Source organism: Harpia harpyja, chromosome 6, assembly GCF_026419915.1.
Source record: "Harpia harpyja isolate bHarHar1 chromosome 6, bHarHar1 primary haplotype, whole genome shotgun sequence".
NCBI lineage: Eukaryota > Metazoa > Chordata > Aves > Accipitriformes > Accipitridae > Harpia > Harpia harpyja.
Genome location: NC_068945.1, coordinates 16684253 through 16700760, shown reverse-complemented (window position 1 = coordinate 16700760; position 16508 = coordinate 16684253). Strand labels below are relative to the sequence as shown.

Here is a 16508-nt window from a genome sequence, read left to right as displayed (position 1 = left end):
ACGCAGAGTACTCCAGGGACACAGCCAGACAAGGGCGATTGTGTAACAAGGATAAGATACTGTGGCAATCAGCTCATTACATAAAAGTAGAAAGGGCCAAATTAATCCCTAGTGTAAGAACGCAGAAGCCAACGGAGTTATATTCAGGTCAAATTTGATTCCAAAAGCTTTTTTTTTTTTAATTAGAGCATAATGTTCAATAAAACTTACAGTAACAAATGGTGAGCTATGGGTTCCTACATCTCCAGATTCCTGACCCTCCTGAGCAAGGTTATTTTGAAACGAATGGAAATTGCTATCTAATCCTATTGCACCCCCAAGTACACAAGCTGTCACCCCTAGAGCTAAAAGAGTCTCTCCACCAGCTGTTCACTGGCGAGGTCTATCACACACAGCTAAGAAGTTTAAATTCCCCTCTTCTCCACTTCCAGTGCTAAGCATACACAATTCATCACATACTCTTCCTGTGAAAAAAAGCTCATCCTGATGCTTGTGGAACCACGAAAGATGTTAAACCCCGCCACAAGCAAACCCTTGTGCCACCATACTCACGCTGTTATACTTGGCCACCCTATTATACTCAGTCTGATCTTCAGATGGAAACCAGGAGCAGAACCCAGATATTCTTAATCCAATAACAGCTGAGGCATCTGTTCTGCTCAAAAGGTATGTGCCGCAAGAGAATCACCATTATTGTTTAACAGTATGGTGTCTATGACACATAGTTTAATCTAATTTTGCCATGTAGGTAGAGAAGTGCACACAGATACTACTAAGCAATTCATATAATACCAGAAATGTAGAGCAGAAAAAAACCAAAGCCAACACACTCATCCAATGACTCTAGGCTTTTTAAGTTCATGAATTATCTGGGAGCAGGCTGTGATTTTCTGCAATTTGATTATTATAATCTGATTATTATTTGATTATTTGATATTGGCAAATGTATTTGCCCTGCATACATATCTACTCACACACACATATAACACCATATATATAAACATGTAATTACATATATGTATATATAAAACTTGTAAAATATATAGATTAGAACTCCTCCTCAGTATCTTGTTCATCGGCAGCTTGCTATGCTGGCTTGAACAGTGTTTGCTAGCACTGATTGGAAGCACAGGTCAGAGGGTCAGCTTCTATTCTCTGATTAGATAAGTGCAAGCCCTAACATGGGATTTCTGAGGACCAGAAAGCCTTCCCTCTGAGAATACTGTGCAATACATACAAAAGACTAAGCATTCCCTGACGAGTATGGTTACAGAATGAAGTGCAAGTAAATAAAGATTTCCTGTGTCCTTTTGGGCAGCTCTCCACATCAGTAGCAGCCCTGGAAATCTGGGGACAAGGCAGCATCATCACACCTTTTCTCCCTTTAGAGGGTGGGAGAGAAGCAACCAACAGGGGCTAGACCTCTGCTTCCCACAGTGGCACTGTGCTGCAGCCAGGCAGAGGCCACGTGCAGGGCACCTGGAGCCAAGGAGAAAGCAAAGCTAAGAATAACTCTGCCTTGCTTGGAGCTTCTGGGCCAGTACAACAACACGCCACTATTTGCTTGGGGCTCCAAGTTGAGATTTGGCCCTTCGCATTTGCTTTTTTTGTGTCCTAACTTGGGAATAAACTTGTTTGTTAGAACAGCTGCAGAAAATCAACTCATAAAGGGCACCGAACAAGTGACAAATGCAGGTATTTCATTTGAGGAAATATGCACAGACGATACACTGAGATATTCAACCAGCTCTGCATAAAGCTCAAGGGAAATATCCAGAGTAACAACAATGCTTTGCATTTCTATAGTGCTTGCCTTTGGCAGCTCTTTGGGAGCTTGGAAACATTAATGAATTCACAGAGGCAGAGATTCAGAGAGTATAAAGGCCAGAAGGGACTTTAGATCATCCAGTCTGACCTTCTGCGTATCGCACGCTACTTGGAAAGTGTGTGGAAAAGAACCACAAATATTATTTGAGGGTGGCAGAAAATGCCTTGCTGTGAAAGGCTTAAAGAGCTCAATCTGTTTAGCTTATGAAACAGAAAATAGAGAAGTTATCCTGTAGAAAGTCCAACAGTGAGTGTTTACATGCAGCTAAAGTGAATCTTCCAGAAAGGCATCTACCTTTGATTTAAAAAATATTCAAGAGATGAAAACCCCCCTTTTCCCTTGGTGTCTTACTACAATAACTATTCATGCTCACTGTTAGCATTCACGCTTAATATCTCATTTGAATCCGTTTGGTTTCCTGTCACAGGATTTTTGTTATGCTTCTCTCCCTAGATTAAAAAACCAAACGTTTAATAACCAGTATCTCTCCCTGTGAAGGTACTTTATACTCTAATGAAATAATCTCTCCGTCTTCTTTTTGGTAAGATAAGCAAATTGAGTTCATTAAGTCTTTTGCTGTAAAGCATTTTCCCACCTCTGGAGCAATACTGTAGCCTTTTGTCGCACTCTTTCCTGTTTTCCCTCCTCCTTTTAAGAGTATGCTCCTCATCCATCAAAATCTGTGCTCTGTATTACAGATATTACCCAACTACTGCCATACAATAGTAAATATCACCTTTTCCTACACCTCCCCACCAACCATGTCTCACAACACACTGGCTAGGCTGTGTGAGCATTTTTCCTACTATAAAGATGGAGGCATATGGAAACCCTAGGGCAAGATCCTACAAGTCATTTTGAGGGAGCCCGATTATGGGAAACTGTTCTGATCCCACTCATAACCACCTTTATAATAGTATAAATTCACTGGATTTTAAACAAGAGTCTCCAGATTTGTGCAATTCTTGGCAAGAGAAAAATCTAGCCCTTTATTTAAACTGATGGTCCTCTTCTAGCAGTCTCCACTTTCTCATCCACTCATAGTCTCATATGGTTATCTTTCACATCTCTCCCACTGGACATAAATGTCTTTGATTCCCCAGTTATTCTTTCTCTCTCCCCTTTATTTTCATCCTCTTGTGACTGATCATCCCCTTCTCAGCAACTGCCTCTGACCAGCTGCTTTTCAGATTCTCCCTTCTCTGATCTCCTCAACTGTCACTTGTCAGCTGCCACAAAACACGCCAGCCCCCACATTCCCATCTGCTTTTTAAAGGCTTGTTATCATAAGCAGGGGCTTCTCTGCTCACTCTTCTTTACTTTGCAAAACGCAAATCAATCAAGACAAACCACCACACTGTCCAAGGCTGAAAGAGGAGTTTAGGTCAGCCCTAACTTCTGGCCTTCCAGGTGCTATGCTGGGGCTTTCAGCTGCACTAGCAAGCATATTTTTATTCAGTCATGACTAAAATCATGGAGTGTGTGAATTATATGATAAAAAGGCCCAGCCTTGTACCCCAAGGGAGTGCTGTGGTGAACAGGGAGTGCCCTGAGTGACTGCCCCATGGCTTGCTTGCTTGCTGGTAATTGTACTGTGGCATGGCGATACAAGGGACTTCAGCTCTTCCCTGGTGATGGAGAAGGGACTGCAGGCTAGCAGAGTCTCACCTCATTCTATTCAAGGCACCACCACCTTCTTACAGACTTTTCAAGCTCCAGCTTAAACCTGTTTGTCTTTTTACCTCAGATTCTGGCTAAAGCTGCTTTAGCCTAATGGCTAGAAATCCTCTTCTAGCTTTCCACCCTAAATATTTTCATGGCCTATCTATATTACACTGTCTTCATACAAGCCATGTGCTTTAGTTTAAATGTTTCCTCCAAGATGCATTTATTACAGCAATCCTATCTGCTTCAGCCTTGGTTGGATGTTGTTAAACAAGCTGGGTTCTCCCAGGCTCCTCCCATGAAGTCACACTTCCCTTTCCTCTCATCATCTTTCTGTCCTGTCTGTACCTGTCTCAGCCTGTATTCCTTTGGCCAAAACTGTAACACAAACTAGAGGAGAGGACTCACAGGGCTTTGGGTAGGAGCACCAATGCATCCCCATCCCCAGTGGGAACAACTCTCCAGGTACGTTCTAGGACAACATTTGCTTCACCCACAACTGCATCACATTATCTCTTGCCATCATCCTACCATCACTTAATACAGAAGTTCTCAGCATTTTTCTCCTGAGCTTTCTCAGGATATGTTTACCACTGAGTCTACCCGGCTGCCTTTCAGCAAGGATCTCAGGATGGAACTTGGTGGATGACAAAGGTTCCCTGAATTTTATGTGGGCATCAGGGGGCAATACAGCCTACACTGAGGATCCTCACTGAGACTTGGCAAAATGGGCCCAACAGTTTCCAGAAGACAAGGGCTGCCTCTAGTCCTGCTTGCTGTGCTCTCCACTAGATCTCACAGAGTTCCCAGCTTACAGAAGATTTCTAATATTAGTTCTCAAGCATATGACCTTGTCTGTCGTACTACTGAAATTCATTCTGTTTCTGGTACTCCTGCCAAGGTCAGATAAGGCTTTCTCTACAATATCCTGGTCCTTCCCTGTACTAGCAATGCCTTCTAGTGTTGAATCATCAGGACACTGCCTCACTACCTATTGCTATGTGAGTCAGGGTCTCAGGTTAATGTTAGCGAAGACTACTGGCTGTTAGCAAATCCCATGGCTGACCACGGGAGAGTGCTACAAGTAACCTTTTGCTAGACTTTGAGAGGTGATCTTGCTGCTGCCATCTTCCCAGACTGACTTCTACCTCCCTGCCCCTTACAACTCCTCTGCCTTTCCTGATCTCCTCCAGTTTAACTAGTTGTTTCTTATGTGGCACTGTATCAAGTGCTTTACTGAAATACAGAGATGAGACCTTTGAATTTTCTTTTGCCTTCCAGGAAAACAACCATCTGAAAGAAAGCTATTGGGTTAGTCTGGTATGATCTGGCATTGACAAACTTATATTGCCTGACTCCCTTTCCCCCTAACTGCTTGGTAATAACTATACTTTCCTTCAAGATCTCCTCTAAAGTGCTACAAACATTACAGAGGTCACACTTACAGGTCTGAGACTGACAAATTTATTTCCCCCCCTTCCTTAACCCTAACTGCTGAATTTTCACTTTTCCAGTCTACATGGAGTGACCACTGAGGGTAGAGTTGAAAAAAAATCCTTGCTATAAGCCTGTGTTTTCACATGCCAGCTCTCCTGAGGCCGCAGAGCTCCCAGGCCCAGCACTGTGAGTGCACTAAGCAGCTTGAGCTGCTTATTCCCAGTAGTCAGCTTGTTTCTTTCCCCAAGGACAATATTGCCGTCCATATAAATAACTTGGGTGCAGAGTCCTCTTTGGTTTTGGCTCAGACTATAGTCTCCTTGATCTTGACTTCACTCTTACTGCCCAGAAGTGGCCTCACTTCTTATTCTCTTTTTTTTTTCCAAATAGCTGAAGAATCTTTCGCTGTTTGTTTTAATCTCCTTTGGAGGGTCTAACTCAGCTTGATTTGTAAGCAATCCTCACTTATCCCTACATTTCCTGACCTCTAAGACACAGCTTTCTTTGCTATCTGTTCTTTTTCCATTCTACGTAGGCTCTCTGCAGTGCCAGCTTAAGGAGCCTAAGCAGTTGCCTGTGGTGGCAGACAGATGGAGGGCAACAGAATCAGGCATTGCCATTTACTGACTCCTCCCAGCAATGTGGGCTCCACAGTGTCCCTGAAAGTTGAAATACTCCCTCTCCACACTCCAGACTTTGCCCTGCTGCCTGTGAAAGCAGTGCCAAGAGCCAGCAGCAGACCAGCCCTCCACACGCTCTGCCTGGGCAAGCAAAGATGTCCACATCTTGCCTATCTCCCACACACACAACATCGCTACCCTGCCTTCCCACTACCTTGGGAAAGCCTGATGCTTCCCAGGGCTTCCAGGCAAGGGCTCCCAGCCAAGCTCTTCTGCAGGCAGAAGCAGGACGGCCACCTTTCAAATCTCCTTTCCTCTCACACCCTCTGTGCCTCGCCACCCAACAGTGGGCCCATACCCACGGCAAACTACCCTACGTCCAGCACCTCCGCATGAAGATTTGCTGATGGTTCTCATGCAGAGCAAGGATAGGGAGAGAAAAAGAGAATAATGGCTATCAGTACAGCCTCTGCATGGTACAAACAGTGAGAGCACAGCATATGATCATTAGGGAGGAACAAGGAATATTTCTGGGAATATTATTGCAATAAAGCTCTAAGCAAACTGGTCTGAACTCATAGCTGACCCTGCTTTGAGCAGGAGGCTGTCTAGAGACCTCCTGAGGTGCCTTCCAAACAGAATTATCCTATGGTCCTATGAATGGACTTGGGTATCCCAGTGAGGGAAAGGAGGAGAAGCAAAGGTCTTATGAGGGGAAAGGGCTGGTAGTAGGAGTCCTATTACATAGCCTTATGACGAGGAGATTTGTGCCTTAAGTGGATAGGTAGGGCAGGAGAAGAGGAACTCAGGAATTCAGCCTTGGCTGAATTTAAGCCAAACCATCTCACAAGACATTTTGTATAACCTCCTCTGCTGTAATATTTACCCCCTCATCCCTACACCTACAGACTGCTTCAGCAATCCCTTTCAGCATCTTCTCACATGACTTTGCTCCTCTGCTGAACTACAGGTCCTAACGCAGGTCATGACATCAATTATACCTATGCGAAGGCTATGGTCCTTGCATGGGCAGCACTGCTTTCCTCCATGTAGTTTAGATGCATAGATGCAGGCTGTTGTGGGGGGACACACATAAGAGAGGCAATGCACTGGCGTTGCAATCACACAAGATTTAGGTTTGCACCCTACTTGGTCAGAGGTATTAATGCCACTTGCTTGGCAGTCTGTGGATCTTCACACAGCTCTGAATGGAAGGTCCTGGCCAATTCATGACCCTTGAAGTTTGTCAGTCCCCCTGAATACTCAGTGCATATTGACAGACTCTACACTCTGGGTACACTTCCATGTTCACACAGATTACTCACGTACATACCTGTGTGCATACACAGCAAACATTCCATCACAGACAGGAATAAGTGCAAATCGCTCTGTGAGTATATGCATCTGTGCACGCCCCTAGTTATGCACACAGACAGGTATCTCAGCCACACAACGCACTGCAGAGAAACTGTGTATGCAAATACACACACATATGCACAAATCCCCTCACACATTGTACATCTACACACACTCTACATACAATGCTGTCCCAAGGGCCCATGTGGTCCTGGGCAGAGATTCAGGTCCCTGCTGATGCTGGCTAGGTAGGAGTTAATGCAAGAGAGGCTGGGAAGGAAATTAAAAGCAAAAAAAAAGTTGAAAGCCCAGCACATGATTCTTCTCCTATCACATCTGTGAATCCTGGAGCGCGAGAGTAATTGTCTGCAATGAGTCAGACCAAAAGGCACAAGGAAATGGTTGCCATGACAACCCACACACTGCTCTAATTCGGCTCAGAATTAAAATGATATCAAATAATTTGCAAGCAAAGGGAACACGGCAAAGGCGCCGGGTGCCAATCTAAAAAATCCAGCTATATGCAAGCCTCTCCTGAGCCAGTGTCAAGGGCTCTTTTCCCTTCAAGCGTGACAACCATGGCAATCAGAGGAGCTACAGAGGCAGCAGTGATGGATAACCTTAGGCTAGAAGTTTCTGCTACACACAGGCAAGAACAGGCTCCTGGGCTGGAGCTCCAGCCTGGAACAGGCTCCAGGACTGGGGATGTCCCAGAGATGCCTGACCAGACGCCACAAGAGAAATCCTATTGCTCACAAGTTGTTATGGTATCCCATTGACAAAATACCCTGAAACAGCTGGTGAGGGCAGAGTGTGGGCACAGGTACCCATCCATATTGGGGGCTCTGTGCTGGGCAAAGCAATGCCCACATGGACTGAGGAAACGTGGGCTGATTCACTTAATGTTTTTCTCCTGGTAAGTGGTGCAGCATGCAAACTCTGGCACTCAGCTGAGGCTACAAGGAAATATTTATTCTACAGAATTGGCTATTGTCTTTGCTTTTCCCCTAGCCAAAGGCTCACCCCCAAGGCAATAGGTAATGTCCACACACACAGGGAGGAGGCACGATCCCTGTGCTGAAGATCTTACAGCCTACGCAGAGAGCAGATACACCTTGGAAGAAAAGGAAATTGCTGATGTCCAGCCAGAGTGGGCAGAATGCTATGTAAGATGTCTCACATACCTATTTTTAGCATTCTTTTGAGGATAAAATAAACTTATTTGACCCCCTTGTCACCAGTTACTGTCTATGCATGGAGACATCTATATGGAGTTTTGCAGGCAGATGCTTGCTCTTTCTGCCTGTTCACTGACCTGGCTGGAGGATAACCAGCTCTGAACAGGGAACCATGTGGCCCCAGCACTGATACCAAATCTTGGTGAAAGGCAGAGTTTGTAAGATCAGAGCCAGTGCAAAATAAGGCAACCACCTCACTTTTGTCTGGCTCAGAACAGTTTGTGTCTGCCCCAGAAACACCCCAAAAAGCAGCCTTTATACTTACAGGTCTCTCCCCCAGGGCTCAGAATGTAAAGTAGAATGCAATGGATGCCAGGCAGGCAGAGGGATGGATGAAGGGTGCAAAAGGCAGTGGTTTTGGCACACCAACGCCACCGTGTAATGTTGATACCCTGGCCTGTGGAGTATTGGCTCAACCCTTAGGCCAGCCAAATGTTTACTTACTGAATGGCCTCCAGAGAGATGTCCTGAGAGGTAGAGAAGGCATGGCTGCTGTTAGTACTAAAATCATTAGCATTTCTGCCTTACTGAGTGCCCCTAACACTTTTTATGACTGAGCTCCAAGGCATGGCCCCTTCAGATGTCTCTCTTTTTGTCAGATCAAAGGGACGCCTGAGAAACTGCTTGGGCTTCGGGGATTGCCAGGAGGGAATGGCATCAGGCAGAAACCAGACGTAGCAGGTGATGGGCTGAAAATGAGTTGATTCTTCCTTCTTTCTACCCATGCTACCACTGGATGCAGGGAAGACCGTGATTTCCACAAAGGCACCCGGGTCATGCCTTGGGACCTCACAGAAGTCCCTGCACTGGGACAATGTTGGCACAACCTCCAGCATTAAAAGAGGGGCAGCATTCCTTCTGAATACCGCAGCACACGTTCAAGAGATCAGCTGCTCTCAGGTTTTGTATGGGTAATGTTATACTGGTTTCTGAGCCAGTCTAGTGAAATCATTTTAATTCTCCAGCTTGAATGCAGTTACTCCCATGTAAAAGGTGCTTATGCTATTGTAGCTTATTTCCACACATTTTAGCAGCTTCTACAGGTGCAACTGTCACTTTTTAGAGAGGAGGTTGAAATGTCTTATCCACCCAAGCAACAAAACTGTAGGAATACAGAATTGTGTGTAAATTAGTTTGAAAAGATGCCACAGCAACAGAACTGCTGAGAAATCCACCTGCATGTCCTCTCTTTGCTCACTGGTAACAGACAGCAGGTAGCCAAAATTGGGGACCAAGGAAGAGGATGGAGAGACATCGAACTGGCCTGTAATTGCTTTTCAAACGGAGAGCTTCCGTCAGACTGATAGAGGCTGTATTTTAACCAGCAGTATAATGGCAAAATTACTTCCCGTTATCTATTTTTCAGACTGATTGATTTCAAATACTTTTGAAAAAAAATCTAAGCTTTTTTGAAAATCTGCTCCTGCTGTGAGTACAGAGCTCTTCTGAAAATACTGACCTTAATAACTCAGTGTTCCAAAACCCTCTCTGTAAAATAGAGACACTATTTCTCTTCTCTCACCCTTCTCTAAGCTTGCCTAGGACTCTCCCCAAATACATCTGTATATACTGTCGTCATCATGGGGTAACGATTTCACTGTGGTCCAATCACTGCAGATAAGAACTAACAGTAACTCTGAATATAAACAGAGAAGAGAGGTATCACATAAAATAAACCTGCATCTCCCAAGTGCCCATTTGGATTTGTTTTATTGGGCACCATGGAGCCTGTGCATGCCTCATGCTTTGTTGGTATCAGCTGTCTCCCATCCCCGAGACACGACAACCATGGCAAGGAACATAATGGGAAGAAACCCCTACCTGCCCCTATCGGGACTGGCAGCCAACTGACAACCACATAACTTGAACAGCGAGAAGGTCAGGCAATGAAAGAGACGTCATACACAGCCTGAAGTGACAGCTAAACTCCTGCACAGATTCCAGCAGTTTCACTGGGGCTTTAAATCACTAAAAGCTTCTGTCAGCATCTACATGTGATTTCTGCTGCGCACCCCCTGAGGACCAGAAAGCCCCAGGCTACTGACTCACGGGAGGGAGCAGATGACAGTGCTATCTGGGGCAGGACTTGGCTTGGGGAGAGTGCCATCACAATTCCTTATTTTTCATTTCCAACAAAGTTAGTGTGCGTGAAAGGTACTGGACTGACATCCCAGGAGAATAGCTGCCTTCTAATTAATTATAATTAATCATCCAGGCATTACTTAATGTTTGCATAGTGCTTTGAACTACCAAAACACAATATAGCAGGTAGATATTATTAATTCAAAGAAACAGGTATAGCCAAGCCAGGGGTAGGTCTGCCTGTGTGGCTTCCCACCAAAGAGATCACACCAACTCAGCTTGCACAAGGGAACCTTGCCTTGGCTCCACCATGTCCTCTGAGAGACCTGCGGGTACCTTGAACCCTTTGTGTGTCCCCCTTGCGCCCCAGGTACAGGGGCTTGGCCCACGGGGGAAGGAGAGGGATGGGTGAGAAGGGGAGCGGGTAGGGCAGGGCAGAAGACACTGCTTTTCCCTCTTGAATATGGCTACCTCCCCACCTGTCCTTGTGTGGAGCAGCATATCTAACAGTGAGAGGAGCATCTCAGACTGCCCCCAAACCCATTCCGGGATTCCCTACTGAGCTAAGCCAGACTGAAATGGGAGGAAGGAGGCCATTGTACTCCCCTTCATCCCTGCCCTCAGCCCTCCAGCCTGGCCACTCTCTAATCCCAGCTGACTGCTCCCTCACGCCCTGACAGCATCCAAGCCTGTGTCATCTTCCTGGACATTTGATTTTACCAGTTCGCCTTTCTCTGCCTTGGCTGGGGACTGCCATTCAGCTGCCAGAAGAAAAGGGGCCCAATGCTCCCTGTCATTGGTGTCCTCTCCATGGGGGCACTCGGGGTGCTGCCTTCCCACAGGGATGGCTGTAAATCCTAGAGCTTAATTTTTCACTGCATGCATAGTGAACATTTCAGAGCGCTTACAAATCCCCCCCAAGCACTGTCAAGTCAAACAAGTGACAGTAACGATCAGTGGCAGAATGACAGGCCAGTTCATACCACATGCACTTTTATAGGGGCACTTAAAAAGTCTCTGTTGTTCTCCTTTTACAGAACTGTGACTGCATTTATGCAGAAACTACAAGCCTACCCAGATATTTGGCTTTCTGGGAACCAGTGCTGGGTACCAAACATCTGGTAGTATCCTAACTCTAAATGAACACGGTATCAATCCCACTGAGGGCTGATGCCATCAGAATAACAACAATAATAACAACAGTCTGCATCCCATTCTGCTCGGATTGCCTCTTGCTGTGTCTCCGCTCACTCCCCTTCCTTCACCTCTCTCCAGTACCCAGGATGGTATTGCAGCACTGCCCAGCATCATTTGTGCTGCAGCCTCTGCTGTGGGGTGAAGTCCCCTAGAATCAGGTCCTAGCCACTCAGGATGATTAAATTAGTGTGAGGGGAGATGAAGAGAGACCTACATCCTTACCCTCAAAGCTGCTATCCTCAAGATCAAATAGTATTGCAACAGGTAGTGTGACCACAATTATTCCCCCTCCCCCCCTTTTTTTTTTAATTACTATTGGTATGAAAGATTTAGATGATGAACCTAGTCACTACTGGAAAAAAAACAAATGGTAATACAGACATAGTACCTTTTTGCTCCCTGAAACCCCCCAAAAGATAGTGTAAACTTATGCCCAAGCCAGCAGATGGGACATACCTCGGCAAACCCTTGCACTCCCACTGAAGTCAATGGGGGCTACAGCTGGGGGCCTGAAGGACTTTGGACTCTTTGGGAGAAATTATTTCCCTCAGTGCTGTCATGCAGCCCATACTTTGGATGAAATATGGGTAGTTTTCATCAACGCTTAAGAAATGGGGAATGAAGAACACCCAGCAGTATGTACCACGTATGGAAGTAAGCAGAAGATGCTTTTGGTCAGGTCACCTAATGTGCGGGCTAGTGACAGGGACTGTGGTACCTTTAAGGAACAAAAGCAATTGAGTATTCATTTCTGTGTCTCAACTTCTGTGGTTACCAGTGAGGAAACTGGTTTGTTCTGTATCATTTCCACAAATGACAGAATTTTTACCTTATTGTTATTGTTTTAACATGATTTCTTTCCCTATCCTCTGCTGCTTTCTCCACCCTCCTCTTCCCTCTGCAGAGGATCCTGCCCCTTCACAGCGTGGCCACACTGACAGTCAATTCAGCATTCAGCATAACTGAGGGGGTGGAAATCTCCACAGGGGTTGTGAAAAGCGCTGCTGACAGCAGAGAAATGGCTCTGTCAGGGGCAGATCTTCCTGCCACTTTTTCTTGCTCCAGCTCTTCCACCCAGAAGTTTCCTTTCTTGTATTTATGCTGAGTGCCAGATGAACTGCTTGTGTGCCTCTGCTCTAACTCACAGAACGGGAAAGGGAAGGAAAAGAAACATGAAAACAATCTTTTTAAAAAAAAATGTTTTTCCTCCTCCCAAATTCATGCTTAGAAAAATGCTCCAGTGCCGCACAGAGACCCTGGGTACACTTTCAATGCTATTTCATTCTCTGCTGGGTATATTCATAACAATGCCAGCTAGTATCAGTTTCGAGAGCAGTTTCTATGACCCAAGCACTTACTTAACATGAACTTTACTGAAACCATCTCTATTTCACAGTGGTCTCTGGACAGACTTCATAATAATTTTCTGGCTTTGGGCTTGAAATGGTGGTATATTAGTGAAAAGTGCTATTTCATAACACCCCCCCTTCAGCTTGTAAGTACTTTCTCAATGGCCAGAAGATAATTAAAGAGTACCATGCTCAACTGGGACTTACTGAAAGCTTGGAAATTAAGGAACGCTTCATCAGTTAAACTGCCATAGTTTTACTGACTAGTAGTATTGAAGACCATTCATGGTATCCTACCCAGCCTAGGCAAAAGCAATGGCTGACTCTCTGATCTGAATGTAACTGCTATATGGCCTTCTTTCTACTGGATACTCCTGTAACAAAGTCATTGTTTGGTATCTATTCTGCTCAGTCATTCCTTCCATTATACAGGACTCCAATAACACTAACCATTCTTTCACAAGCAGCTTTGCAACTCGGCATGTTTCTGGTGATAATTACTCCATTACCTGTTCCATCAATCTTTTCCCTTAGTCAATGCTTCCAGGTCTAAAAAAAATTCCACTGAGCTACATCTTCTCTTACCCCAATACTCCTACACAGAGAATTTAAGCTGGATATGATGCCAGCATTATTGATTAAAGTTGCTTTGTTTCGTTAAATGGTTGCTCTGTTTCACTTCTGAGTTTACTGTACTTCCATAAAGGCTGAAGCAATTGCTGCAGAAAATAGTAAAGCTTCAAAAGCTTTGGGGTTCTGTTGGAAATAAAGTGCTTTATGAATTTTCCAAAAGTAGACGCAGAATCTAGTGAAGGTCTGCCAAAAGGATTTTAAAGCTCAGATACAAAGATAAGTTTGGCAATCTATATGTCTGATTTGGAAATCTAGCAACAAGCCTATCCCACCAGCAAAAGTTATTTTTCAGCTGAGATAATGATGGAGATGCATGAATGTTCTGTTCTTCCAAAACCAAAAGTGTCTCCTGCAAACAGTTTAAAACCTGCATGGGCTTCTCAACCTACTCATGCTCCAGAGAAATAGTCTCAATCCACAAATTCACCAGCATTGAAGATGGGAAGCTCCCATTCAAACAGCCAGTTTCCCTTTCAAAAGCCTATCAGCCATTCAGTACCTGTCCTAATATTCTGCTCAACCTAGTTTTCAACATCACAAGCTATTGTGGCTCCTGTCATTTCGCTTGAATGACAAGCTAACAGCTCTAAGCTCCCACTCTCAATACAAGATGCAACCATTTCATTCAAGATAAAAAGAAAAACCAGAATGTCCTACCTGCAGCAATACCCATCTTCCCATCCACAGATACAGCCACAGCCGTGCTCACTGTCACCACTTTTGGCAGGCCACCTCCCTCTGTCAAGACACAAATACAGCAGGCTTGGTTAGCTTACCACCAGAGAGGAGTAAAACGCAGCAGGAGCAGCTTGCTCATATACTTTCACATCCAGGTCAGTGTGTACATAAGCCTCAGCCCTGAAACATTCAAGAATTTGGAGGACTGCATCTTTCAAGACACATAAGCAACCTAAGGGGTTATGAGTAGATTTTTTTTTTTCTTCCAGATAATGGCCCATGATAAAAGTAGCATCCTCAGCATAAAATGTAAAGGACTGGCCTCCCCCATTTTGGGCATGTAGAGCTTCTCTTAGGCCAGAAAGCTGCTCTGCTCCATGCACCAGCTAAACTCTGTAGACAGAAGAGAAGCAGGACACCGACTGTCGCACAGCAAAGGCCAGACTTACACCTAAGTCTGTTACCCAAGCCAGACCAGCACTACAAACTGGAGAGAAGGACACGGCACTTCCAGGGTACACTCCATTTTAGAAACAAAGTCTTCTGGGACCTTGCTGCATAAACTCTGTTATGCCCCAGGGTCTCCTGATTATCCTTTTGCTGCTGCTTTAAGCATCCTGTAGGTCCTGTGTCACATCTGCCAGCCCTGTGCAGATCTCAGCTCCCACAGGGTGTTTAAAATAGCATGGCTATATAGGTTTAAGCAACTGAACCCCACCTCCCCTCTCTTTGTTAGTGCAGTTGTTTCAGACTGTAATTCTCCATGTGACAGATTCCATTTCTGTGTTTTTTTTTAAAGTGATTAGATTAGCTTCAGCTGGGGCAACTCTTTTGGAACTGCCAGGGGACAGTTTGAAGGTCAGCATGATCGATTTAGCCTGCAACTGATTCCCTCCTCGCATGCTGTATGGAAATCTCTTGCTCAGACAGATGGGTCAGGGATTCTTTCCTTCCCAAGAGCTCCAGCATTTGTTACTGCTTTCCATTTCTGCCTTCATCATTCTTGTTGGTACCCAGTGTGTCCTGAGCATGATTCTGTGTCTACCACAGTTTAGCCTGGAGTCTCTCACTCATTTTTTTTGGACTGAAGCCAGATTAAGTTGCTCAAGGATGCCAGAAATAGTAAAGACCTTGTGAAACAAATACCCAGACAACTTATGCTCACATGCCTTGAGTCTAATCCTGCTTTTATGGTGAACCCCAAATTTCTTGCTCTCCGTAGGATGGGACAAGTAAGCAAAATACACTTAGCAACCCTAGAAAAAAGAGACAAACCAAAAAAACCTAAACACCCAACGCATGAGAGTTCTGGGCTGCAAGAACAGTTCTACTTGACTTGCAGAGCTTTCCCTGCTGTCTTCTTCTCTCTGGGACTTTTGGACACTGGAAGGAGGTGCCCTGGATTAATTATTCTGATGACCTGCAGCCATTCCCTGCTGGTTTATTCCCCAACAGGGAGGTCTTCGGGGTCTTCTCTCTTATGTGATGACAAGTACATCTGCCATGAAAACCCCTTGTCACAGAGTGGGCATGTACTGGGTCATGTGGAAAGCATGAAGGGGGGACTTCAGCATCTAATCATCAAGAATTTCATAAGAAACTGGGTAGTCTGCTCTGGCCAAAAGGTAGGGCACCCCTGCTTCATTGGATGTCAAGGAAGGGCTTGGACTCTGCTCTGACAGTGAAGCACTGTGGCTCAGAAGCACTGAGGATTATTTCCTGGCTCTTCACAGGCATACTGTGTGATCTCACGGATCACAGTCTCTCTAAGCCCAGCTGCTCATCTCCCTTACAGTTTAGAGCATAAGGTCTTCAGGGCCAGGTACTACTTCTTACAATGTGTCTGTAGGGTTTCCAGGTGAATGAGGTCCTGGACTTGATTGAAGCTTCTGACCAACAGCCATATAATACAAAAAACAGTGGCAGCTGCTTGTCTTCTGTCTTTATCCATGCAAAACTACCTGTGACTTCTAAAAAAGCCACATCAAGCCACTACCCCAATGTTCAAGCCAGCATTGACTACTGTGGCCTGGGTAATGGCTGCCCTAGGAAGCCCCACAGGGTGTCACTGCCTGGTTTTCTAACCCACGCTCTATTTCAAAGAGGGAATGCCGTCAGGGGAGTAAAAGGTCCCTCCTGCCATGCCTCCCCCTCTCTTCACGCTTGCCTTTTAAGTGAGATGTAAGGGTGCTGGGCAGAGAGAGGCTTTTGTGGAAGGTTTCAAGTATTTTCTCTTTCCACCCCTCTCCCTTTACATCCTGGTTCATCTCTTGCCTCCCAGTCTGGTTTTCTCCTCTTTGCTACTTGCTTTCCCACCCACCAGCCTCCCACCACTGCGCCACAAAAAGCTTTAACAGCTAAAGCGCTGAGCTCAGTGACAGAGATGGAGTGCTAGGGGCCAGGGAGAAGCACAGAGGGGATTTCT

At 45.3% G+C, this 16508-nt stretch overlaps 1 protein-coding gene across 3 annotated transcripts in view; it reads right to left on the bottom strand.

Moving 5' to 3' along the window:
- Window positions 1–16508, bottom strand: part of CACNA2D4 (calcium voltage-gated channel auxiliary subunit alpha2delta 4) — a 133368-nt gene that overhangs the window by 55599 nt on the left and 61261 nt on the right. For all 3 annotated transcript variants that reach the window (XM_052789185.1, XM_052789186.1, XM_052789187.1), the window contains one exon: window positions 14063–14143. In XM_052789185.1, coding sequence (XP_052645145.1) covers window positions 14063–14143 — 81 coding nt within the window. The remainder of the gene's footprint in view (window positions 1–14062; window positions 14144–16508) is intronic.